Genomic DNA, 25,675 nt, shown 5'->3' with positions numbered 1-25,675 from the left:
TAAGATATTAAAAAATAAAAAAAAAAAAAAAAAAAAAAAATTAAAAAAAAATTAAAAAAAACAAAACAAAAAAAAAAATAAAGTTCTTTTTCTCTCTAATTGATAGGAGAGGAAACTGACACTTAGAGAGGATTTTTCACTTGCCCATCATCATAGTAAAGAGTGGAGACAGGAGTAAGTCTCAGGCCTCTTAAACTACCACATCATACTGCCTTGCTCTGATGACAACATGTTATTAAAAACAAGCTAACTAACAAAAATAGAATCAATATGGTTCTAATAAAGGATGCCAAAAAATATATTTTCTCCCCCACTTTCCCATCTCCCTCAACATCTGAGGAATTAATGGAAGTGCAAGGTGTAACAGTCGATTTTGTATAACAAATGGACAAGCTGCTGAACTCAATAATTTTGGCCCGACCACTGCACTCCACCTCTCATATTTTGTTGGTTATACTAGAGCCCTTATGACCAGTGCTGCCAATCAGTTTCTATGAGTGGGTTAATCTTCTGTTTTTGTCTGTAACTTCTGTCTTCTGGTTTTGGATTCTTTCCCCTGAGAAAGATGTGTTCAAATTGCTTGTTATTCACAGAATTGGCTTCCAGGAGCTGGGCTTTATAAATGATCACTAATTGGGATTATGTATTCACAAATGATAAAATAGTTACCATTTACTGAGTGATTACTGTGTGTCAGATACCCTGCTTTCTATGGATTATCACAATGAGTCCTCATTTTACAGATGAGGAAACTGAGGCAGCAAGAAGTTGGGTCCTAGGCAGGAGTGAGAAGCTGAGCTGGGTTTTCCATTCCAGAGCCTGTACATATAACTCCTTTGTAATTGTGCCTTCCATGAGCTACACTAATGATATTTTTGGCACTAGAAGTACGTGTAGCTTTCCACCAGGTGACTTACTAACAAATGGCCTCTAGCTGAATATATAGGCAGTCTTATATTTATGATGGCTTGCCCTACAATATTTTTATTTTATAGTGGTGAGAAAGTGCTATACATTCAGTAGAAACTTGTTTTTTAATTTTTAATTTTGATCTTTTCTCAGGCTCGTGGGATGTGATACGATAGTCTCTTGTGATGTTGGGCAGCCGTAGTGAGCCAAAGCTCCCGGTCTGTCATGCAACCACGAGGGTAGACACCCACACACTTAAAAAACTGCTCTGTTTTTTACTGTCAGTACAGTATTCAATAAATTGCATGAGATATTCAACACTTTATTATAAAATGGGCTTTGTGCCAGATGATTTTGCCCAGCCGTAGGCTGATAGAAGTGTTTTGAGCACGTTTAAGGGAGGCTAGGCATTAGCTATGATGCTCTATAGGGTAGGTGTATTAAATGCATTTTCAACTTATGATGGGTTTATCAGGACATAACCCTGTTGCAAGTTGAGGGAGACCTGTACTGAGAAGATCTGATCATTCTTCAATTTGGGTTTAATTTAAGGTGGTGGAAAAATTCTCATTTCGTGTTGTGTAACCTTTTTGTCAGATAAGATGCAACCTTATTTTCATCCCTTGATCTTGAGTTATGAAGGAGGTTGTTAAAATGAATGATGTCCTGCCACTGTCGCCTGTTTCTCTGAAGCCTAATCTTAAATTAGTTTATATTTCTGCCAATGCAAAGGATATTTGAATAACAAGGGCATAAATTATTATAAAGGGTGAACTTTATTTCTGATTTTAGTTACTTCACAAAATTATGAGTAACAAATCAGAGAGACATGATAGGTTCAGGTGTAACAAATTATCATCTCTGAATTTAAAATGTGGTTTTTAATTTAAGGTAATAAATGCTCATTGAACATAACATGGAAAACAAAGGACAATAAAAAGAAGGTTAAAAATCACTCATGGTTCTATCACTCAATAATTGCTTTAAAGACATTGATACATTTTATTGTAATTCTATGTTTTTTTCCATGGTCACAATTATAGTATATCAGTTCAGGTTCTTAGCTGTAAGGTGACTTTGGAGATGCTGGGTGGTAGGGCAGCTTACGGAACTGATGAGAGCCTGAGGCATCAGAATTTGGAACAAATAATAACCAAAGGCACTCTCGTGGGCCAGCAAACAGGAAGCAAGATGCAGAGTGATCGGAACAGAACTGACGAGGATGCTGCTGCCTTAGCGCAATGTGGGTGCCTTCTCGCTCTGCTCCTTACTGTGCTCCCATCAAGAATCTCAAGAAAGAGTGTCTGATTGCTAGGGCATGGCATCAGTCCATCACTGGCTACACCCTGAGAAAGAAGAAGGAGGATATGACACCTTTGCTTTTTGAGTTGAAAAAGATAACTGACGTGTACTATTGTTATTGAGTATTTTGTGTGTACTGAGTAACATTCTGAGTGCTTTCTTAAATTAACTCATTCAAATCCTTACAGGTGTCCATTGAGGCAATTATAGTTCATATCTCCGCATTACAGTTTGTTTTTTAAAAATATATTTATTTATTTTTAGAGAGAGCGCAATGGGGAGGGGGAGAGAGACAGAATCCCAGGGCCTGATGCAGGGCTCGAACCCACGAACCATGAGATCACGTGACCTGAGCCTAAGTCGGATGCTTAACTGACTGAGCCACCCAGGCGCCCCTCCCCCACCCCCTGCTTTATAGTTGAGATACCAAATGAGACACAGAGAGGTGAAGTAGCTTGCCACTGTTGAGAGGGGTATTGGGATGTGACTCCTCAGGCTGTAGGCTGAGGTGTTTAACCAGTCTGTTCTGCTGAGCCTTGGAGAGGGGACCCAAGGGGAGGCGAGCCAGGTCTGTGTCCCACTGAGACACCACCCAGTGGGGGACAGCGGACTTCTGGAAATGAATATGGCTGTTATTAGAAAAATGATTCATTAAACTAGACCCAGTGTTCATTACGATGCTTTGTAACTTATAACTATGGAATAATCGTATTTTCATGCAACTTCACATCTTCGTACGGTTTTGTATACTTAATAGTGACTGGTTTTAAAGATTTGGATTAACTTCTTTCAATCTGTTTTTCCTTCTTTTAATGAGAGCTAATATTTATTGAATACTATCCATGTACTAGGCACACTTCTTGGTGTTTTACATCATTATTTATTTTTTCTCTTCACTGAATGTTTTTTTGTATATGTTTTGTGTGTCTATTTCATTTTTTTTAATTGAGTGAGTGATGCTAATGAAAATGTAACTTTTGGTAAAATATTTAACTTCTCCAGGGTTGCTCTTGTTTGTAGGGCATAGTGTGAGCCTTATTGTTATTAAAGGCTACTTTTAGTGTCTCAAGTTTAGGAACCCAGTGCAGGTGACATTTCTAGTAGTATCTAGAGGAGGATGCCTGACCGAAGCACTAGGGTTCTTGCCACAGTGTGTTAAGAACTGACAGGTATATAGCAATGGGGCAGTGCATTTGCTGATGGTATTTAGCAAAAAATGCAAACACCTCTCTATCATTATAGAATTTACTAGTTTAATTGATTGGATAACGAATACTTGTTATCAAATAATATAGAGAGGATTCTCTGGTTGGTGTCTTCTGTATAAAAAAACCACATAAGTTGGAGTTTTATTTATTCTTTTTTTTTTAAATTTTTTTTAATGTTTATTTATTTTTGAGACAGAGAGAGACAGAGCATGAATGGGGGAGGGGCAGAGAGAGGGGGAGACACAGAATCGGAAGCAGGCTCCAGGCTCTGAGCCATCAGCCCAGAGCCTGACGCGGGGCTTGAACTCACGAACCATGAGATCGTGACCTGAGCTGAAGTCGGACGCTCAACCGACTGAGCCACCCAGGCGCCCCAAGAGTTTTATTTATTCTTGATAAGTCCTAAGCATGGGTTATATTATTGACTACTCATTTTATTTTTTGTCTTAAAATAGAGCTCATATATATATAAACATTAAAGAAGTAATACATAATTAGTGAAGAAAATTCAGGGATATAAAAATACGTGAGAAGTCTCTTCACATCTCTTCCCCTAATTGATTGTACTCCCCTGTGGTAACTAGTGTTGACATTTTGAGACGTATCCTTCTTGATCTTTTATTTTTCTCTAAATACACACAAACGCACACACACACACACACACACACACACACAGAGTTTCATCAAACAAAATGGGTTTCTATAGTTTTTGTTTGTTTATTAATAGTAAACTATGCATTGTTTCATGTCTGAACTTCATTATTGTGTAGAATGTTCCAGGGTATGGATGTATCATAACTGCCCTATGAGTGGATTGTTGGCATTCTGTCAGATTTTTACTATTTTAAATAAATCTGCAGTGAGCACTTTCTGCATGTATCATTGCTAATTTGTGCTGTTATTTTGCAGGATTGAATTTTAGATTTGGAATTACTGATTTAAAGAGTATGCACATTTAATGTGTTGATAGTTTTACCAAACTACCCTTCAAGAAGTCTGTGTCAATTTATTTTGCATTAATAGTGTATCAGCATGCTTATTTCTCTGCATTCTTGTCTTACAGAATGTCATTTGTTATCAGATTTTATTTATCATATCTCTTCTGTTGAGGAATTTTTAATTTTTTGGTAGTTACAAAATAGTTAGTCTGTGTTTTATTTTAGTTTCTGTTTTATCCAGTTTATTTTCTCTTCCAATTATAGCTAATTTCCTTCTTTTACAAGATTATTCCCAGCAGCATACAAACATGAGTAGTATTTCTTACCAATTAAAGACGGATCTCCTTTGACTACATGTTTTTCCATAGCCACCTTCCCATTTCTCCAAAATGTCTACATTTGCCTCTTATTTCTGTCTGCCTCTTCTCTCTTGACCCTACTTCAAGCAGACTTTATTCCCTATATGGTTTTCTGAAATAATTTTAGGGTTATCAAACACGTCTGTTTTGCTAAATCCAGTGGTTAAGACTTCATCTTCCTGGCGTTCTTGGCAGCATTTAATACAGTTGATTACCTCCTCTTTCTTGAGGTAGCTTCTTCATCATTAGGCCTCTGAGTCACCACTCTCATTTTTAGCTCCTTTAATCTTATTAGCCACATTTATTGGTTTGCTTTGCTGGTTCCTCCTCAAAATGTTCAAGCATTCTTCATGGCTGTGCCTTCGTGGCTTTCAGTGTAATCTTTATGCATATGATTTCCCAATTCCTCTCTCCATGTCAGACTTTGCAGATCTAAGTATTCTATGTATCGTCTTCAGTGTTCATTAAGTACCTTAAACATGACATAGCTGAGTTAAAAACTTGATTCAAAGTACCTTAGCTTTCCTTCATTTGAGAATGTCTTGATTTCTCCTTCATTTCTGAAGGATGTTTTTGGTGAGTATAAGATTCTGGACTAAAACCTTTACTTTCATCCCATGAACACTGTTGTGCCACTTTCTTCTGGCTTCCATTGTTTCTGCTGAGGAATCCACTACCACTTTAATTGTTTTTCCCTATTGATAGCTTGTCAATTTTTTTCTGGCTGCGTTCAATGCTTTTTTCTTTGTTTTTGGTCAGAAGTTTAATGATAATGAGTATTTATATTAATTCATCTTGTCTGGAGGTTTCTTAGAGTCTTAAATCTGTGAGCTTATGTCCCTTCTCAAGTTTGGGAAGTTTTCAGTCATGATTTTATCTAGTACTTTTTCAGTCTACCCTCTTTTTCCTTGTTTATGGACTCTACTTATATGAATGTTAGATCTTTTGTTATAGTAATTCAGGTCTCTGAGCCTGTTCATTTTTTTAGTCTATTTTTATCTCTATTCAGATTGGATTATTTTTGTTCTATCTTCAGTTAGCTAGTTCTTTTCTTGGCCCTCTCCTTTTATTGTTTAGCCCATCCTTTGAGCTTTTTTATTCCAGTTGTATTTTTCAATTTTAAAACTTCCATTTGGTTCTTTTTTATATGTTTATTTTGTTCTTCTGTTTGCTGAGGCTTTCTATTTTTTCATTTGTTTCAAGTGTGCCCAAATATGTTGATAAGTTCTTGTTTTTATCAAAGTGTCTTCAAAATCTTTGCTAGGTATTTCTAACATCGCTATCATTATGGTGTTGATATCTTTTGACTGTCTTTTTTTCATTAAATTGTAGATCTTCTAGAGGCCCCTGGGTGGCTCAGTCAGTTAAGCGTCTGACTTCAGCTCAGGTCATGATCTCCTGGTTTTTGGGTCTGAGCCCCACTTCCAGCTCTGTGCTGACAGCAGACCTGGAGCCTGCTTCGGATTCTGTGTCTGCCCCTCCCCCACTCACAGTCTGTGTGTGTGTCTCTCAAAAATAAATAAATAAACATAAAAATTTTTTAAAAATTGGAGATCTTCTTGGTTTTTGGTATGGCATATGATTTTCAATTGACAACTAAGCATTTCATAGAAGTTCTGAGACTTGTATCTTATTTGAATTCCCTGTTTTAGCTAGTTTTCTGTGACATTGATCCGGTAGGAGACGGGAAACTGTCATCTTGTTACTTCCAGGTGGAGGACGTTCCCCATTTGGTCTTTTATTGCAAACTGAAAGGGAGCTTGTATTATTTCTGCATGGGGGTGGAAGTTCCAACTCCCCACTGACACTGTGGTTGGGGTGGTCTCATTACTGCTGGGTGATGGTAAAAGTTCTGACTCTCCCCTATGTCTTGTCTGACACGATTCCAGTAAAAAGGGGGCGATATGCTTTGTTACTGCCAGATGAGGATGGAAGTCCAGGCTCCTCCCCATGTGGTCTCCACTGATACCATATTCGGGAGTGGGGGTGTTCTCATTACTGGTTGGCTGCGTTTAAAGTCTTGGATCTCTACTTGGCCTTTTTTGTCATTACCCTAGTAGAGGTGTTGGGTACCTAATTTCTGCCTGAAGAAGGTAGAAATCTAGGCTCCGCTAGCCTTTACTAGCCTGGTTGGGGATGGGACCATAGTTGTTTTCTGTGGTGTTTGTCTGGAATAGAGTGGTTATTCTCTAAAAGATTTTCTCTTACTAGCCTTCCCATTCCCTGGCACTTGGTTAGAGACAGCAAGTTTTTCTGGAATATATATACACCTATATATACATATATATGTAATTTATTTATATATAATAAATACACACACATATAAATATATATATGTAATTTATTTATTTGGGGGTCTGCATCACTTAGTATTTCCAGGTTGCTGGCTTCTTTAGCTCCAAGTCTGGGGATATGAGGCAAAAAGAAAACCTAGGAAACCACCACTTTGGGTCCTGCAGTCCTTCACTGATTTTCTTTCTCTATTCCATATTTTAGACTCTTCTTATGTTTGTTTTATAATATAATGTTTAGTTGTACTCAATGGGAGGAGTTCGGAAAACATATACTCAATCTTTGTGGAGATGGAGGTCTTGTCCATAATTTTTGAACTTTATTTTCAAGGTGTCCCATATGCTTCTTCTCTATGCAGGTACCTAGAACTGGAAAGCAGTGGCCACCGGAATGAAGTCAGACTTCATTATCGCTCAGGCAGTCACCACCCTCACACGGAAGTATTTCCTTACATTTTGGCTGACGATAAGTGGCACAAGCTCTCTTTAGCCATCAGTGCTTCCCATTTGGTTTTACACATTGACTGCAATAAGTAAGTGAAATGTTCTCAGTTCAGGAAGTGGAAGATTCTATAAAATTAGTGTTCACTCACATTATTTGATGTTTCTTTTTTTGCAGGATATATGAAAGAGTGGTGGAAAAGCCCTCCACTGACTTGCCTCTGGGCACAACATTTTGGCTGGGACAGAGAAATAATGCACATGGATATTTTAAGGTATTTTTTGGCTAAGGGCGGATCATAACATGTAAATATAAATGCTTTCTAATTAGTTTGGAAAATTATGTTTTGCTCTTTGTGGTGTGAAACAAAATAATTTGATTTGTGTATATTTTTTTCTATTTGTGTCTATTTTTTGGACACTAATGTTTTATTTAGGTGGCCTACAGGATTTTCTCTTTTTTCCTGAATAAATTTGATCTTTAGACATTACAGAGATGATCACAACTTTGCAATCAGGAAATTAACATATCATTATTGAGATTAGGCATTCAAAGTCATAAAAACCTAAGATGTTAATATACAAATAAACTGTCTACCATTGAAACATAACCTTTGCTCATACTTTTACAGGGATGTTAATAATAGAGGATTGAAAACGTTTCAGTATTCACCATTCAAGGTCTTTCTGTATTCAGAAAGTGAAAAGAGAATATATATATATATATATATATATATATGCACAAATCTGTCAAAACTAGAAAGCAGTCATAACTTGTACCTTTTTTTAGTGTCTACTTAGAGACACGCTCCATAGAATTTCATCATTTTAGATGATCTAAAAGACATCCCAGTTAAATTTCTTTATCTTAAGGATGAAGAAATAAAGTCCAGAAAATTGCTTGACTACAAGCCCATAGTGTAATCATTTACCCCCAGGGACTATGACAGTGCCTATAATATAGAAGTGACTCAGAAAATGATTGTTAACTGAAGAATAATAGGTTCTGTGTCCGACTCCTGGATTTCTGGGTAGAGTAGGTACCAGTAATTTTGAAACTGTGTTCTAACTAAGGTTTGTAATCCTGGGAAGGTGTTTTTAAAACTTACTTACACTGTTAGGGGTGCCTGTGTGGCTCAGTCGGTTGAGCGTCCGACTTCGGTTCAGGTCATGATCTCACGGTTCGTGGGTTCGAGCCTCGCATCGGGCTCTGTGCTGACAGCTCAGAGCCTTGAGCCTGTTTCAGATTCTGTGTCTGGCTCTCTCTCTGTCCCTCCCCCACTTGCACACTGTCTCCCTCTGTCTCAAAAATGAATAAACATTAAAAAAAATTAAAACTTACACTGTTAGTTACCTGGAAACCAGGTGCCTTGTATATATTATTCTCGAATCTTATGTAGGTTTTGATGTGGGCTCTTTTTTTTTTTTTTTCTCTTTTACATGTGCGTAGGCCTGCTCAGGGGCATTAAGTGACTTGCCCAAAGCCAGTCATAAGAAATTGATTCCATGCTTACGGGTCCTAAGAAAATCAGTGCTTTTTTCCCATGTTAGGGATGACAAATTTGTAGATGCCAAGTCTCTCCTCTATTTAACCATGATGGTCTTTCCCATGGAGCTTGGATGCGGCCTCAGAATCCTTCTTACACATCAATTATGTGTACTATTCTAGGGGTTATAATTTTTATTGTAGAGTGACTTGTGTCCAGTGGAGTTGTACAGTGCACAGATTGTATAACTGTACATGGTAGCATTGTTTTCATTTTGCTGTTTCCAAGTGATAGGAGTTTGTACAGAAGTTGCCTTTTTAATCCAAACTCCTAGCAAACAACAGATCTAGAAATTCCACACAGTATACTAAAATATTTATCATCCACATTGACAGTCTTCTTATACTATGCTATTAATTGCATTAAACATATAGGAGATATAAGCCAGTATTTGGTATATTTTGTAGGTACATTAAAAATTATCTTGAGAATATGTTGGTACTGTCCTCCTGTCATTAAACATTCTGTTTGCATTTTTCAAAGGAATAAAACAAAATTTTAATTGAAAATATATATAAAGTTGATGAAAGAAGAGAGAGGGATGGTAAGTGAAAGAGACAGCTGGAGTATGTCTGATGAGGTCATTTTTGAGCTACCATTGGCCTTCGGTTTAAGAGCCCAGGAAGGTGGAAGCTAATTAAACCTTAGTGACTAAGGATACACGTAAATTCTACCTGTAAACATGTGCTGTGGCCCTCTGTGTAAATGGGTCATTTCTAGCTGGAATTTTTTTTTTTAATTTCATGCTGAACATTCTGTACTTTTAAGGACTTCTTGCTAAGTCTTGCTGCAGCTGTATAATGAATCTGTTGTCCTTTATAAATTGAGAAATTAGTGGGGGCACTTGGGTGGCTCAGTTGGTTAATCATCTGACTCTTGATTTTGGCTCAAGTAATGATCTCATGGTTTGTGAGATTGAACTCCATTATCAGTGCAGAGCCTGCTTGGGATTCTCTCTCCCTCTCTCTCTGCCCCTTCCCCTCTCTTTCAAAATAAATAAATAAAAACATTTTTAAAAAATTAAAAAAAAATAGATTGAGAAATTAGTTTGAAAATTTCCAACTGAAAGATGAGAAATGCTCAAATGAGCATTGCTCTTATGACTCAGTTTTTCTGTCTCTTCCTTTCTGATGATTGCAGTTAATTTAAAATTGGTACCCGTTTCACTGTTGCTGAAACCAGAAGTGATTTTTCGGGTTGATTTTTAAAGGTCATTTTCAAGCCTTTCTCCAGTGGCTAACTAAAAATAACTTCTCAAAACAACATGACTGTTCCCTCTTCATTATATCTTGACATTTAATCTTAAGGCTTTAAAAATATTATCAATAGGAGAATATGTGGGTAACCATCTATTTTGCCTGATGTATTATTTCTTTCCCTTTGGTTTGGAATAGAAGTAATGTATTCAAAAAGATGTTGTTCAGGGATCTTGGTGAGTCTATCTTGTAATGTTTTCCTTCATGAACTTGACTGTACAACATAATTTGGGTAGATGAAAGTAATATGTCTTTTTTAAAATTTTTCGCACACAGGGTATAATGCAAGATGTGCAATTACTTGTCATGCCCCAAGGATTTATTGCTCAGTGCCCCGATCTTAATCGCAGTAAGTCCATTAGTTCTTGCACTGTGTGATGAAAAGTGTGCTTCTTGCTTAATTTTGTCCAGAATGTCAGTTTGAAATTGGAGTTCCCACATATTAGTTGTCAGCATAGACTTAACTAGATTGACCTCCTTATAAATACAACTTGACCAATGTAGTGTTTGTAATTCCAGCCTGTCCAACCTGCAATGACTTCCATGGGCTCGTGCAGAAAATCATGGAGCTGCAGGACATTTTAGCCAAAACATCAGCCAAGGTAAAAGCTACTTAGAAATATAGTGTGGGGAGCTCAAGATCCTTGATGTTCTTTATAGTTTTTTTTATAACCACAAATGTTCACCTTTGAGACTTTTCTTACACTATATTGTTTGTTGGCATCGAATCTGGATCTCTGCTCGAGGAAAGGGCTTATAAATATTCAAACCCTAGCCATCTGTATAGCACATGATTCAGTAAATCATAAATGAGACTGATTACCTGGTTTTTACACTGCTTATTACAGTAGAATTTATTGTTTATTTTAGTTTTCATTATTATTTATTTTTACTTATTTTTCTTTGTAAGGACAGAGGTGAGGGGGCTTTGTAAAGAATATGGACACTAGAATTTTGCCAAGGAAATGTTCCCACAAATGCTTTCTACTACAGTGTTGCTGTTGTAGGAGTATTCACTGTCCTATGCATGTTTCAAGTTTACTTGCAATTTCACCAGATTGTTTTTCATCTTGCACGGTAGTTACTGGGAACCTGCAAGTTGTGGCGTGATTTTTTTTCTGGCACAATATAAGTTCTGAAATTTGTTTTTTTTTTTTTCACTTGAGTAAACATATTCATGAAATGAGACATTTTTAAAAGTGGAAAATGCTTTTCTCATTGTGAATGATGCCATTTTTACGTAGCCTTCATTTATATCCTATAAATTATGCTTTTTTTTTTTCAAAAGGCAGGAACCAAATTTACAAAAAGAAAGGGGGGGATCTTTTCTCTTTTAAATTTTGGCTTAAACATATTTGTAAAATAATAGATGAGCACAGCTATCATTACTGCTATACGCTGAAAAAAATGAGATGCCTCCTGATGTATTTTGCATTTCTGTGTTGCTGGAATGGTGAACAATACAAACCCCTTCCTTTGTGCCACAGCTGTCTCGAGCTGAGCAGCGAATGAATAGATTGGATCAGTGCTATTGTGAAAGGACCTGCACCATGAAGGGAACCACCTACCGAGAATTTGAGTCCTGGACAGACGGCTGTAAGAACTGCACATGCCTGGTAGGGCTTCTGCTGGAGTTCACACTAAGGGAACTCAGATGCCCCAACTCTTTAAAAATTTATTAAAACAATGTAATCATGAAAATTTCAAGACCCATTTCCTCAAGACACAACACTAAAGTGCCAGCAAACCTGGTCAAATCTAAAGAACTGTGTGTTGCATTATTAAAGACACTTTCTAGCCTATAAAGATGATTATGGTTTAGGAATGCTATAAAGTTTAAGTTTATTTGTGCACACATGAAGTTAGCAATTTAAATTGGGTTAGTAAAGGTGATTCCCAAAGGATTCTATCTGTTATCCTTTACATTTTGAGGGATTTTCCCCTCATGTGTTTATTAACGCATTTAATAAAACTAAACTCTATGCAGCATGAGATATTATGACCAGATTGGATCATACCAAAAATTAATGGAATTTAAATACATAAGATAATCTTTAAATGCTTACAAATACAGTGGAATAAAAATTAGATGACTTAAATAAATATGACTTCTCTAATTGCACACTATTAAAGTAGGAATATTTAGTGCATTATTCTTTCAAAAGTAGATTCATTTTCAAAGAAAAGTTCAAGACTAGCTCGGTTTTGAACGTTTACATTTCATCTGAATTCATCTGTTAAAACTCATTTACTGGAAAGAAGCCAGAGGTCTGTGTGAATTAGCCTATAAAAAGACATTTCTCCAAGTTCAGCAAGTTTGTTCAAAAACAGAATATTGTGCATGTTAAAAAGTCAAAGATACGTCTGAAATTAGTCATATGTGTTGCATGTGCGTGCATGCATTATATAATTTCTGTTCAGAAACATATTCTGGTCCCAGAAAAATTATAGCACTTTGCAAATACAGTAAAGCCTTCCCAACCTGATAATGGGGGACAAAAATTGACTTGAGTAAAATGCAAGATGTGTATAGTGAGGTCAGTGAGGTGACTGGAGAAACAGCTACCTGCCTGAGTGACCTCCGGGAATAAATTCCCTGACATGCTGTTTGCATTTTGGTGCTTCTTGTGGTGATTGTCAGCACTGCCCTGTGGAGGTGCTTAACCATCCACGGGAAGATTCTGGGTCCTGAGACTGCATCTGCAGGATGGCAGCAGCTATTCCAGAAATCTGGTTTGTCGGTTCTCATTTAGTGAGTAATCTGGGCGGACGTGAGGCTTACCCCTTGCTTCCTGTTTCACTGTCAGTGTGTTCCCGACCCATGTTCTCATCCACCTCACAACAGAAGGGAGAATGCTATCTATTAGGATCGTCACTGGACAGAAGATGGGAGCCAGTCACCAACTGTGTTACGACCCACTCTGTATTACTGTGGGTCTCTGTATCATGGGTTTTACTGTGTAAAAACCAGAGGATAGTGGTATTTATGGCATTTTATGTGAAGAGTTTGAACCTTAAGAAACCGATTAAAAAATACTTCCAGGCTATCAAACTGCAACTTGGAAATTCTTTAAATATTATTTTCTTCTCAGAATGGAACTATCCAGTGTGAAACTCTGATCTGCCCGATTCCTGACTGCCCACTGAAGTCGGCTCTTGCATACGTGGATGGCAAGTGCTGCAAGGAATGCAAATGTGAGCATAACTTTTATGATGAATACTTTTTTTTTTGCAAAAATACAGCTTCATATTAATAAATATGCACCCATCATTGGTTTGATCTGGGCAAGCTAAATCGCTTTTAGAAATGAAGCAAATAGGTAGAATATCTTCTGTACTCTGGTGATCAGTTGTTTTCCATTTAAAAATGCTATACTTGTATTTAACAGGAATATTTTTTCTCGGCGGGATCTGTTTTGTGTAGTGACAGTAGTAGGAAAGATATGTAAGAAATTTAGTGGTAGACATTCTCTCATTACACGACTTGATACAGATGCCTCCAAAAATAGGCTAAGGATGGTCCATACTCAGCCACGATGACCAAAGAAACCCACAATGCAAGTGACCTTTGATAGCAGACGCTATGCCAACTCCATTAGCTCAAACCACAGAGGTCCACGTTGTCATAGGACCGTCCAGTATGAATGGGGCCATGGTGTTAATTCATAAAAAAAGGCTCACACTACTGAGTGAGAAAGCTCTTTTGCCTTTAGTAGCTGTGCGGTTCACTTCTGATGGCAGGAAATGCTGTCTGAATTCATAGCTGTCTTGAAATGGGTTCTATATCATTTGTTCAATAACAGATTGTTGCATTTATGTTACTTGCACATTAAAAGACTGTCCTTAAATTCTTGTTAAAAGGAGCATTTAAAATTTACCTATTTTTGTACAAAAGAATAGTAACCTATGCAAACCGAGTGTTATGAAGTTTGTAGAATATACGGGACTATGTAAATGCAGACTAATCATCCATGTACATAGGAGGACAGAGAAGTAGGGGAGGGGATGGAAAGGGCGAGGGAAGGAGGGGAAAGAGAATGAATGTTTGCTTTTGCTAGGGCTTTTGTTCACCCTGCTCCATTTACCATTGCCATCTCCTACTCTGGTGAGGGTGATGAGTTACCAGGGAAAAATCAGGAAGTCGCTTTGTAGTCCATTGATTTAATTCCCTCAGGAGTTCATTTATATTCAATTTTATTAGACTTTACATTGAAGCCAATCCATTTCATGAACGTACATTAGCCTAGTCAAGTAAGTTTGGCTGAACCAGGAAGGACTGAATGCAATTTTCTCACACATGTCACAAGCTAATTTCCTTGGTGAGGAGTAATCTGAGTTTTTCCTTGAACTTGTCTTAGTCCCTAAAAGCTTGTGGTGATGTTCTGTAGTTTTCTTTGTACATAGTTGGAGGCAGGAGGGGGAATATTCCTAACATGACAATAACGGGAATCAGACTTTTTGCTTTAACTTCTTTTATTCTTCTTTCCACATTTATTTCTACGTTGTTACCCCTGAATATAATAGATTTGCATTAAGTGATGTCAATTTTATTAGAGACAGGCTGATTGGAATAATGGACCATCATGATAGATGCATTAGTCAGAAGTAGTGAATTTCAATTCTGATTTACCATTTGTCTCTTATTACCAACAGTAAGCTGCCTACTAAATCAGACAGTGCTTGAAATCTTCCCAACAACATGCATTTAGACTTAATGAAATGGTAAAATATTTTGAGATTTATTAATGCAGAGTACTCCTGGCAGACTTTGGTGTTAATGATTGAAAATCGATTGTGTTTGTCTCATATATAGTAGTGAAAGCTAAGTAATCAGTGAAGGGACCACAGCATCACTGAAGAAATGCCAAAATAATTTATTTGAGTCTTTCATTTTCTATCATTAAAAGTATTAAGGATAAAGTGACTTTGTCTTTCTGCTTATATTCAGTGATATGAGTGCCATGGAATACAGAGGTTTTGTGCCTGTATTTGTTTGTAGTTAGAGTATTCGAAGTGCTTCTAATTCTGATGAATTCAGCGTTTTACAAGAGCCAGCAAGAAATTTTCTGTAAACACCTACAGAATTTTTTTTCCCTAAGGGAAATAAGAATTTAGTTCATATGGTAAATATTCCTAAAGATTATTTGGGAATGTGTCTCCCCATGCACAATTTAAAAGCTAGTCAGTAAAAAATACTTCAGGAAATATGCTTCTGAAAAGTTTGCAAAAATGTGTTTTATAAAAGAAAAAAATAACATCTAAAATAAATTTAATAATCATTAACTGACTTGTTTAGATTGTTCAGATTTTCATATGTGCTGAGAGAAGCAAATAGCTATGAGAGAGGGGAGGGGGGAGAAAGAGAGAGAGAGAGAGTCTCACTGTTTCATGTGAGGGGAAGGAAACATCTCATTTTCTTATGTACATTTTCTCAGTATTATCATTGCTCTATTTTATGAGAACTTCATTTCAGTGGAGTATAAATTAAGCTGTGTGGTTTTTATTTTTAAAAAGAGAAACCGAAGCCTTCCTCTTATACCCTGCACTCATGCTGTCTTTGCAGCTCTTGCTCGATAGCCTTTGTAATGACATAAAATTAACAAAATATATTCTTTACTGAGAACTGCTTAAAGAGATTAATCACTTGTTTCTAAAGTCCTTGGAAGGGAAAACGTATAACCCAACTGCTGAATTTTACTCTGCCAAGACTGAAATGAACAAAAGAAGTGCATGTGGCAAGTCGGTTTTTGGTGTTCTTTATTCAATGCTTTCAGGCTTGCTTCGGCAGAGTTTTGTGCAACTCTGAGCAGCCCTGTTTTGCAGTCTGCTTTATATTTTCCCTCTGTAACTTCAGCTTTAGCTCTTTATCCAAATATAAATACTGGTGAATAGTAAGAAGGTTGTTGTTCTGGGAAAGAAGTCAGAGAGAACCAAGCCTGTTACTTTCCTTTATTTGAATCTACGAAGGGAAAGTGCTGGAAGGAGGGGCTAAGCCTCTTCCTGCCCCCACCCTTGAGCTATTGTGGTGGAGTTAAACTGAAACAGAAGTTCTAAAGGCAGAAATGCCAACACTAAATAATTAAGGCAGCGATAATCACAGCGCAATGGAGTCATCTCACTTCCATCAGTTGTTCCTCGTTTGAGCTTCACAACAACTGTAGGAGGCAGGCATTGCTTCCATCTTCCTAATAAGAGTGAGTACACGACTTTTCCAAGAACACACAATTGATTAGAAGTCCCAGAGAAGTTCCATTTAGAAGTGCTGTGCTTTTCAAGCCTGCTTCCTTCTTTAAAACCATCTGCGACAATTAATCTAAGTAATCTACTTTTATCCGCTGGTAACTCAGCTTGCCATGCAAAACCATTGAGAGTCCTGGCTGAGTCTAGGCTGCTTGCAAAGTAAGCAGGATTTTCCTTTTTCCCTCTCTTCTCCCCTTGCAGACACCATCCCTGCATCCTTTACCCCAGTCACAGGCTCTCAACTAGTCAACAATGAGACTGACGGACACAGATGCAAGTTAACTCTAGAAAATGCAAAGTATAAATATTGTGGGTGACTTTAACTCTGAAACAGGATGAGGTCCAACTAATTGAAGTATGTAAAATCTCAGTCTAAGTTAAAAAAACAGTTGTCAGAAAATAATTGACGTAACTTATAGCAAACAGAAAGTTACAGAAAGTCAACTGAAATAAAAAAAAAATTCAGTAATCTGAACTAATACTATAAGGTCTTTTGCAGAAGAGGCTGTGTTTAAAACAACAATAACAAGGAAGGCCGATTTCCCCTCTTTTTCTAGAGCAGCACCAAATATGGGAAATGTGAATGTGACCATCAAAATTGGCTGGTGCTTGTTCAGTAGCGATAGTTTTTTTAATTAGTACTGTCTCAGAGAGGCCAGATTTATATGAATAAATTAAAATCATCATTCCTTTGATTGAACAAAATCAGAGTTTCAATCCATAACATAGATGACATTTTCACATGCTCTGTGGTGATTAGACAACAGATTGTATTAAAGTCAATTTAAAAAGTCCTGTCAGCTTAGATAAAATGGAGTTCTTATACTGTCTTTGCATATTGAGTAGTTAAGTATGTGAGTAATAGAGTGAGATTTTCTGGGTTTGTATTCTGGCCCTAGCAGAATTAGCTGTGCAGTTTGGGTCAAGTTATCAAACCTCACAGAGCCTCAGTTTCCTTATCTGTAAAAGGAAGAGAACAGTTATACCTATTTTATGGGGTTAGTATGAAATGTGAGGACTGAATAAGTAATACATATGTATAAAGTGGCTAAAACCATGTCAGCTATTATTGTTTTGTTAAAAGAACTCTGTTTTTATTCATGAAAGTACAAAGAAGTGAAACCATCTCATTGAGTCATAGATATAAAGCTACACAGGACCTTAGAGATCTTCAAAACAGTCATTTGCTTTTGGGGAGGTAAGGCTTCATTATCTCTATATTACAGAGGAATAATGAAGCCAGGGGGATTAAATGACTTTTCTAAAATCACACAGTATATAATGCAAGGTAATTATTTTTTTCCAAATTGTGTTCTGATGTATGAGACTACGCTTTTCAAGGCCACTCTCTTCCTCAGTATTTTGGATAAGTCTTGACCAAGGCTGATACTAAGAACCAATTTATCATGCATTTTGTATTCTTTTATGTCTGGCTTCTTCCATTCAAAATCCTGTTTGTGAGATCCATCTATATTTTTCCATGTAGATGTCAATTATTCATACTTATTGCTATATATATTCTATTTGCATTAATGTACCATGATCCAGTCTATTACTGAAGGACAGTTTGGGACTATAAATAGTCCTTCCAGGGGCACCTGGGTGGCTCAGTCAGTTGAACATTCGACTTCAGCTTAGGTCATGATTTTGCGGCTTGTGAGTTCGAGCCCCACGTCAAGCTCTGTGCTGACAGCTCAGGGCCTGGAGCCTGCTTCGGTTTCTATCTCCCTCTCTCTCTCTGCCCCTCCCCACTTGCGCTCTGTCTCTCAAAAATAAGTAAACATTAAAAAAAATAGTTAAAAAATACTTCTTCTATAAACATTCTTTACATGTTTTTTGGTGTTATGCATGCTTGATGGGTATATACCTGAGTAGAACTGTTTGTTCATAGGTTAAGACTGTTTTATCTAATGGTAAAACTGTTTTAACCTCTTGTAAAATTGTTTTGACAAACCATTTTCTAAAGTGGTTATACCAGTTTACTCTGCCGCCACTATATGAAAGTTCCCATTGTTGTACACCCATACTCACACTTGGCATTTTTTATCTTTTTTATTTTAAGCATTATGATAAATGATGTTGGTACATGATATTATATTGTAGTTTACATTTGCATTTCCCTGGGGCACCTCTGTGGCTCAGTCAGTTAAGTGTCTGACTTCAGCTCAGGTCATGATCTCATGGGTTGTGAGTTCAAACCCTGTGTCAGGCTCTGTGCTGACAGCTCAGAGACTGGAGCCTGCTTCAGATTCCGTGTCTCCATCTCTCTCTGCCCCTCCTCTGCTCACACTCTTTCTCTCTCTCCCTCAGAAATAAATTAAATGCTAAAAAAAGTTTTTTTTAAATAGAAGAATAAATTTGCATTTCCCTGATGACTAATGAAGATGGTAAACTTTTCATATATTTATGGGTATTTTCATTAATTTAATTTAATTTTTAAATTTTCATTAATTTTAGATAATAGAAAAGTAGATTATATTATATGTTCATTTTCCAAAGAGACTAGTTTGGGAGATTTAACTCTTTTATGTTCACATTAGTGTGCAAATACGGATGATTCTAGCTCTGTCACTTAAACTGCATAGAAAAGTGGGGACAGAGATTAAATGACTGCCACTTATGTAATTTGGAGATTTTTCAAAAATGGAGTGACAGTGCAATAAAACTGATTCAGAGACTTCTGAATATGTAAATATGGGGATGAGGAACAAAAACCAGTGGGATATAATTCACCAAGAGCTTCTTTGTTCTTGGAATAAAGAAAACAATTATATAATATATATAGGTTACATTAAAAAAGAAAATCATTTTGGAGCAACACAACCAATAAACTTAGCTGTCTCTACAGTAATGCTGGAAGCATGGGAAGTATGCAGTATGCACGTGAGATTCTCATGCATGAACACAGTTATAAATTAGTTGGCATTATGGAGACACAAGGGGCTACATGGCCAGAATGCCAGTGCTGACTGAGGCATTCCTCAATAATGTAAAAGATAGAAATAGCAATCAAAAGGACAATGTGTTGTTTTACTATCAGAGGCAGTATTTTTAGAAAGCTTTCTGAAAATCTGTAGTTATTAGAGAATATTATGTGACAGCGAACAATTGAATGAGCTGAAACCTTATGGTGTTGCAATAATCATGTGTACAACCTTGGTGTACCTCTTGGGAGCTTAGCAGGGATAATCTAAAACTAGCCCCCTCAAACAGAGGGCAGGGGGAGACTGAAGAAAGAGGCAGGCCAGTCCAGGTTGGTAGGTGGAAGTTTTAATAATAGCAAAGGGAACTTAGAGATGAGGCTTGTCTTGGGTGGCAAGATGAATGGATTCCTGCAATTGCCCTCAAATCTTCAAAGTGTATAAAGAGGCCCTAATTGGATTCAGTCACGTATACAGTCTGTAGTGCAGATGTTTTTAACCCCACATCATTATCTCAAGGCTAAGCCCTTGGATCATTTCGGGAGTGAGGAAGGCAAGCAGCATCCACGTTCTAAGGCAGAGGAGGAGGTGAGGATCCTCCGAGTGCCTGGGTCCAGCTCCTGGGTCAATCAGTGGTCATGTTTTTTTGATGTTGTTCCCCAACATTTGGTTTGGATTCAGTCTCTTCTCCCCTAAATTAACTTAATTTAGCATTTAAAGTAATATTGGATAAGTTGTAGAATTAATATACTATAAATATACTCTAAATCTATATGCATATGTGAAAAAAGGGCAAGAAAATAGTCCACTTATGCCTTACTTATTCAAGGTAATTAAGCTTATGGTAAGGAATATTTTCACTAAAGACAAATCAACTACGTTTTATTAAAGAGAGTTCATCAAGGTAATCCTGTGGGCTTCTTAAACACTACAATTAATTTTTGCTAATACTTTTTCATAAACTCTTCAAAAATGCAGTTGGTCATGCTATCTTTCAATATCTTGATAAATGTCAAATCAGTGGAAAAATACTGAACTGGCAATTTATCAATAAGCAAGAATAATTAACAGTATAGCTTTCAGATTAATGACTATAGGAGACATTGCATGATACATTTTAATGACCTTTAGAAAAACAAAAAAAAGACTGTTAGTAGTCAGCTTGTATCAGAGCTGGGATGCCAGGAAAAGGCAGAGCTGAATCAGAGGATGATGACAGTGTCACAATGATTTAGTTTCTGTGTCTTCTACTCCACAGTCCAAAGTAGTATAAAGTTATCTGACTCTATTATTCTTCATAATCCTAGTATAGCATTTTTAATGTTTTAACCTAAAAATAATGCATGCATACAATAAATATTCAATCCATCCAAAAAGATATAAAATAAAACATAAAAATCTCCCTTTTTCTTCCTCCTCTCGCAAACTTTTAGTCCTTGTGTATCCTTCCAGATGATTCTCAGTGCACCCACTCACATATGCATGTGTAGGCTTTTCATATACGGTAAATGATATCACACATTTTCCTGGACTTTATCCTGGAGATTTTTGCATATCAACTAACTTTTTAAACGGCTGAATATTACTCCAATGTATGGCTTATTATAATTTTATTTTTTCTCCATCACAGGATATTTTAGTTTGTTGTTGTTTTTCTTATTAAAAATGATATTGCAGGATGTCATTTATAAATAGTCTTGGTGCATTTAAAAAGTGTTTATTTATGTATTTTGAGAGAGAGAGGGAAAGCATGAGCTGGGGAGGGGCAGAGAGGGAGAGGGAGAGAGAAATTCCCAAGCAGACTCCACTCTTGCATGGAACCCAGTGTGGGGCTCAATCTCACAACTGTGAGACGGTGACCTGAGCCGAAATCAAGAGTCGGACACTTAACCCACTGAGCAACCCAGATACCCCAGTCTTGGTGCATTTTTATGTGGTCTTACCTACAGGGAGAATTGCTAATGATGGAATTGCTGGGTCAAAGATTATGGCACTTTTAAATATTGCCAAGTTTGCCAAATTACTCCACGAAAAGCTGGTTCCCCCTTCCACGAGGAGCACTAGGTGGCAGTGCTGAGGGAAACCTGAAAACATTTGTCTCTTCAGTGTCAGTAGGTCTTTAAAAGGGCATCAGGATGGCTTTTTTCTCTTTATGCAGCAACCTTGACAAGGTAATATCAATTCATGGGAGATCCTTTAATAAGAGATAGATGGTCTATGGCAGGCTGAACTTGCTTGTTTTACTGCAATATTGTCTAGTATGAGTTTGTATGAGATTATCGTTAAAATTAATTGCTGTTCTGTATCTTCAGTAAATTCCATAGATGGCAAAGAATATACTGAATCTATTTTTTTTCTGAAATGAGCATAGTTTTCCAGAAGACATAACACTGGGTGCTGCCCTCTGATTCTGAGGCATTATGCTGTGCCTATTTAATCATCTTTTATTTTAAAATAATAGAGAGTATTCAGCCTCTAGTTCTTCACTTTGAATTGTAATTTCTCTTCATTATTAAGATTCTTGAATAAATGTATTTTGTGGATTTTTGTTATTTTCCATGCTCCATTACATTTTCTCAAAAGAATTTCTCTGCGCATCTAATGACATTGTTTAAATGGCCTAAAACTCTTCAGAAAAAAGCTTTATGCAAATCTGTCCGTAATAGTAATTAAATCATGGTGTCTAACACAACTCTAGGAAACCGAAAGTGTGACTCTTTAGGTGATCAGGAGGGTAGTCTTCCTTAGTGGTGTAAGGCTTTGAAACAAGTGAGGAGATTTCAGATTTATAGCAAAGCAAAAGAGTGATCATCTAGATATCATTCATATGAGACTCAATTTAAAAGAGAAGAAAAACACTTATGTTAGGCAGAAAAATACAGCTTCTTATCTGAAGTGTTGTTAGGTAACTGTTTTAAAAATGGGCTTATTTTCTTCTCAATAGAGATCATACAAAATGGCATTTTGAAGTCAGAATAGGAAAAATAAGATATGTGCCATTTAAAGCAGCTTACAAGTTGATTTTGGCAATTATGTAGAAAGTAGAAACTCGGATAGAACCATTGCATAATAGAAGTAAGTGCACATCACAGCGCCCATTGCCTAAGAAAGTTACAACACCTACCGTCCTAGCAAAACGTATAAAATGGTAACTTGGCCACACTGGACTCCCTGCTGGATGCCTTGAATACTTTGTGTGGCCTGTGTTGTCCAGAACATATTTACGGACTGTATAAAATTAGCATAGATTAAAAATTAAATGCAGAAAACACAATGATATAGGAGTTCAGTGTGAGGAAGGGTCAGAAAGGAATTTTCTTTCTCAGTTTAGAGACGGTTTTGTGATAGAGTGCAATTCAGGCACATTTCATTGTGTGCAAAAGCTGGCCCCAAATTCAAAACTATTTAACTATAGAAAAAAGGCACATGAAATCACATGAAATTGCTGTAAGAAATTGTTCTGGAGTTAGAGGCCGTAGGAATGGGACTGCATCCAACTCAGGAACGTTAGGCTTGTGAAATATCTGTTTGTAGGAATGGCTGCTGTAATTCCATGGCTTGCTCCTCGAATATTCTACCCACATTATGTACTAGAGTCTTTGCCTAGGTCTTGCTTCTACATGGTAGCAGCTCCTACCCACACCCTCTTCACCCCAGTTACTGAAACTGTTGCCTCTACTGGGGAACTGGCTACTTGGTCTCTGGAGTTTTGGCCTAAGTCATAAGGCCATACAAATATTTTTAGGATTTGGAGTTCAGATCTTGGGCTTACTGTTTGTTTTAGACTTCAGTTATACTGATAGTGTAAAAAAAAAAAATTCTGGGCTGGCTGGCTTCGGAATGGCCCTCACTTATAAATACTTTTTCAAGTTGTAAAGAGATATCTCACAACACTCGTGCAACAAACTCAGCAACCCAGGAGAGAGAATGTTAAGTCCACACACCATAATATATAACACACACATGGAATATTTATCCTTTTAACCGTTGGGAAGTGACCCCAATGATCCATGACACATACATTGATAATTTTACTGAGACTTGAATTTTTTGTCCAACAAATTATGAGGCCTGCGTGCAGGAGCACATCACTTAGCTCAGTGCTTCTCGGATTTTAATGGGAATATGAATCACCCAGGGATCTTGTTAAAATGAAAATTATGATTCAGTGGTTCTGGGGTGGAGCCTGAGAGTTTGCATTTCTGATCAGCTCTCTGGTGATGGTCACCCTGCTGGGACATGGAACACACTTTAATTAGCAAAGACTTAGCTAGTGGATGTGCTGTCTTTGTCACTGCCCATTTTCTCCACGGAGCTTCCTCTTCCTCTCCTGAATCTCGAGTGTGCAGTAAGGCCACAGAACACCCGCTTTAGGGTTTATGTTTTAAGCTGGCATTTATTAAGTATATTCTGAGTGCGAGAACTTCCCATGGATTATTTTTCTTGCTTGTTGTGAAGATGCGGAAACCATAGCTTAGGGAGGCTCCTTCACTTGCCTGAGATAACGTAGTCAGTGGAGTGGGAACACCACACTGTGAACACATGCTGTGTTTTTCATATACTGCCTCATGTGATGTGTGACATATCTCATTAGCAGAAGTAGAAGATAAGTTTGAATGGAGAAATGAACAATTCATGATGTTCCGGAGACAGCACTAATCACATGTTCGAAGAATACATAAATTCCTAGGAAATACACTTTTAGGATTAGTATTACTATTTCTATACGCAGTAAGAAGGGGAACAAAACTGTAAATTAGTACACATTACTAAAATGAAGTGTCTGTGTTATTCTAGGAAGCACGACCTTTCATTCCTTTGTTGGGCCCCCATATGGAACAGAAACCATTGATTTTGATGGTTCAGGAAAAGAAATCTCAAAAGCGAGTATCTTCTGATTGGATTTTTATTTGATTTTGGTAAAGAAAGAAGAAGAAAATCATATTGAATTAGAACTTAAAAACATGTTAACTAGAATTCTTCAAAGTCAGTGATCATGGTGAATTCTTCCTCCTTGGTCCCCAAATCTTTTTTTTTTTTTTTTTTTTGACGGTTTTGCATTTTCATTAGATGAGGTCTCTTTCTAAATGGGCTTGGTGGAATAATTCACATCAGTCTGCTTTCCCAGGCTTTTAGTAGCTTGCTTCTGTCTCATAAGATATATAGTTTTAGTTTATGCCAGGTGGCTCTGCTGAGATGGATTGTGCTGTCTCAGTGTTAAATTAAACTGTTCTCATCCAACTTGTAACTATGCATGTCCCACATACATTGACGTCTGGTTTTTTTTATTGTAGGTCCTGTAAGTGGAAGAAGATTAATAAAAGCAACCCAGTACTAGAAAAGTTTAGGACAACACATTTTCCACAAGCTTAAATTCCCTTTCCTCCTTTGCAGAAGTTCTCCCATTAATCCGTGTCTTTAGAGTTGTGCCCTGTGCCTCTTGATTCCTGAGTTTATTTCAGAGATGGTGATCTGGGAGGAGTTAGTGAGCCTGTACAAATGTACCTGGTGATGCTGAAACCCAGTGTGTGTGGATATTCTCTCAGTTTTTATTCAACCAGTCAAGTCTTTTTGGCCAATTTCAGGTCCCCATAACATATGATAGCATTATTTGTAAGAAGGCCCAAAACACAAACTCTTTTTTTTTTTTTTTTTTTTTTTTGCTTGAGTTGTTATTGTTACATTTGGGAAGCTAATTCTTTCTTATGCTTGGAGGAAGAGGGGGAAAAATGCAGAGGGTAACACATTCTTTTCATATTATTTTGTGGGTAAACATCATGTTTTTAAACCAATAAAAAAACTGAACTTTTCTGATCACAAATTAAATCAGTGCACAGCAAGCAGTATTATGAATTTCCCATTTGTGTTTATGTGTGGAGTCTACCTCCAGAATTTCTCAGGCCCTGAATCTCAGAAAGGTCACTTTTATTTGTTGGTTGAAAAGAAGGGAGGGGGTGGGCTAGTATAGAACAAGATGGACATTGTACTTGTTCACTGATTGATTTCATCTCTTCATGTCCCTGCAGCCCATGATTCCTAAGTGGTCAAGGACCTGGAGCTGGGGGAGACAGTCAGTGAACGTGAAGTAGAATGTAAGAATTGGATTAACTGTCCTGGCTGAGTTTGCCATATGCCCAGGAATGAATTTAGGAGTTAGATAGCTTGGAATAATTCTAGAAATAGTAGTAGTAGGGGGGGTGATTGTTCTATGCATATGGAATTAAAGGTGAAATGGTATCCTACCATTGAGTCTCTTTTCCATA

The 25,675-nt window shown here is 37.1% G+C and overlaps 1 protein-coding gene across 1 annotated transcript in view; it reads left to right on the top strand.

The window, feature by feature from the left end:
* The window catches only part of NELL2 (neural EGFL like 2), a 341,519-nt gene that overhangs the window by 78,128 nt on the left and 237,716 nt on the right, over nucleotides 1-25,675 (top strand). Inside the window, exons 5-10 of the mRNA XM_049625335.1 lie at nucleotides 7,367-7,540; nucleotides 7,627-7,723; nucleotides 10,528-10,600; nucleotides 10,771-10,853; nucleotides 11,739-11,867; nucleotides 13,344-13,446. Coding sequence (XP_049481292.1) covers nucleotides 7,367-7,540; nucleotides 7,627-7,723; nucleotides 10,528-10,600; nucleotides 10,771-10,853; nucleotides 11,739-11,867; nucleotides 13,344-13,446 — 659 coding nt within the window. The remainder of the gene's footprint in view (nucleotides 1-7,366; nucleotides 7,541-7,626; nucleotides 7,724-10,527; nucleotides 10,601-10,770; nucleotides 10,854-11,738; nucleotides 11,868-13,343; nucleotides 13,447-25,675) is intronic.

The sequence above is a fragment of the Panthera uncia genome, chromosome B4, assembly GCF_023721935.1.
Source record: "Panthera uncia isolate 11264 chromosome B4, Puncia_PCG_1.0, whole genome shotgun sequence".
Taxonomy (NCBI): Eukaryota; Metazoa; Chordata; class Mammalia; order Carnivora; family Felidae; genus Panthera; species Panthera uncia.
This window is presented reverse-complemented; position numbering and strand designations above follow the sequence as displayed.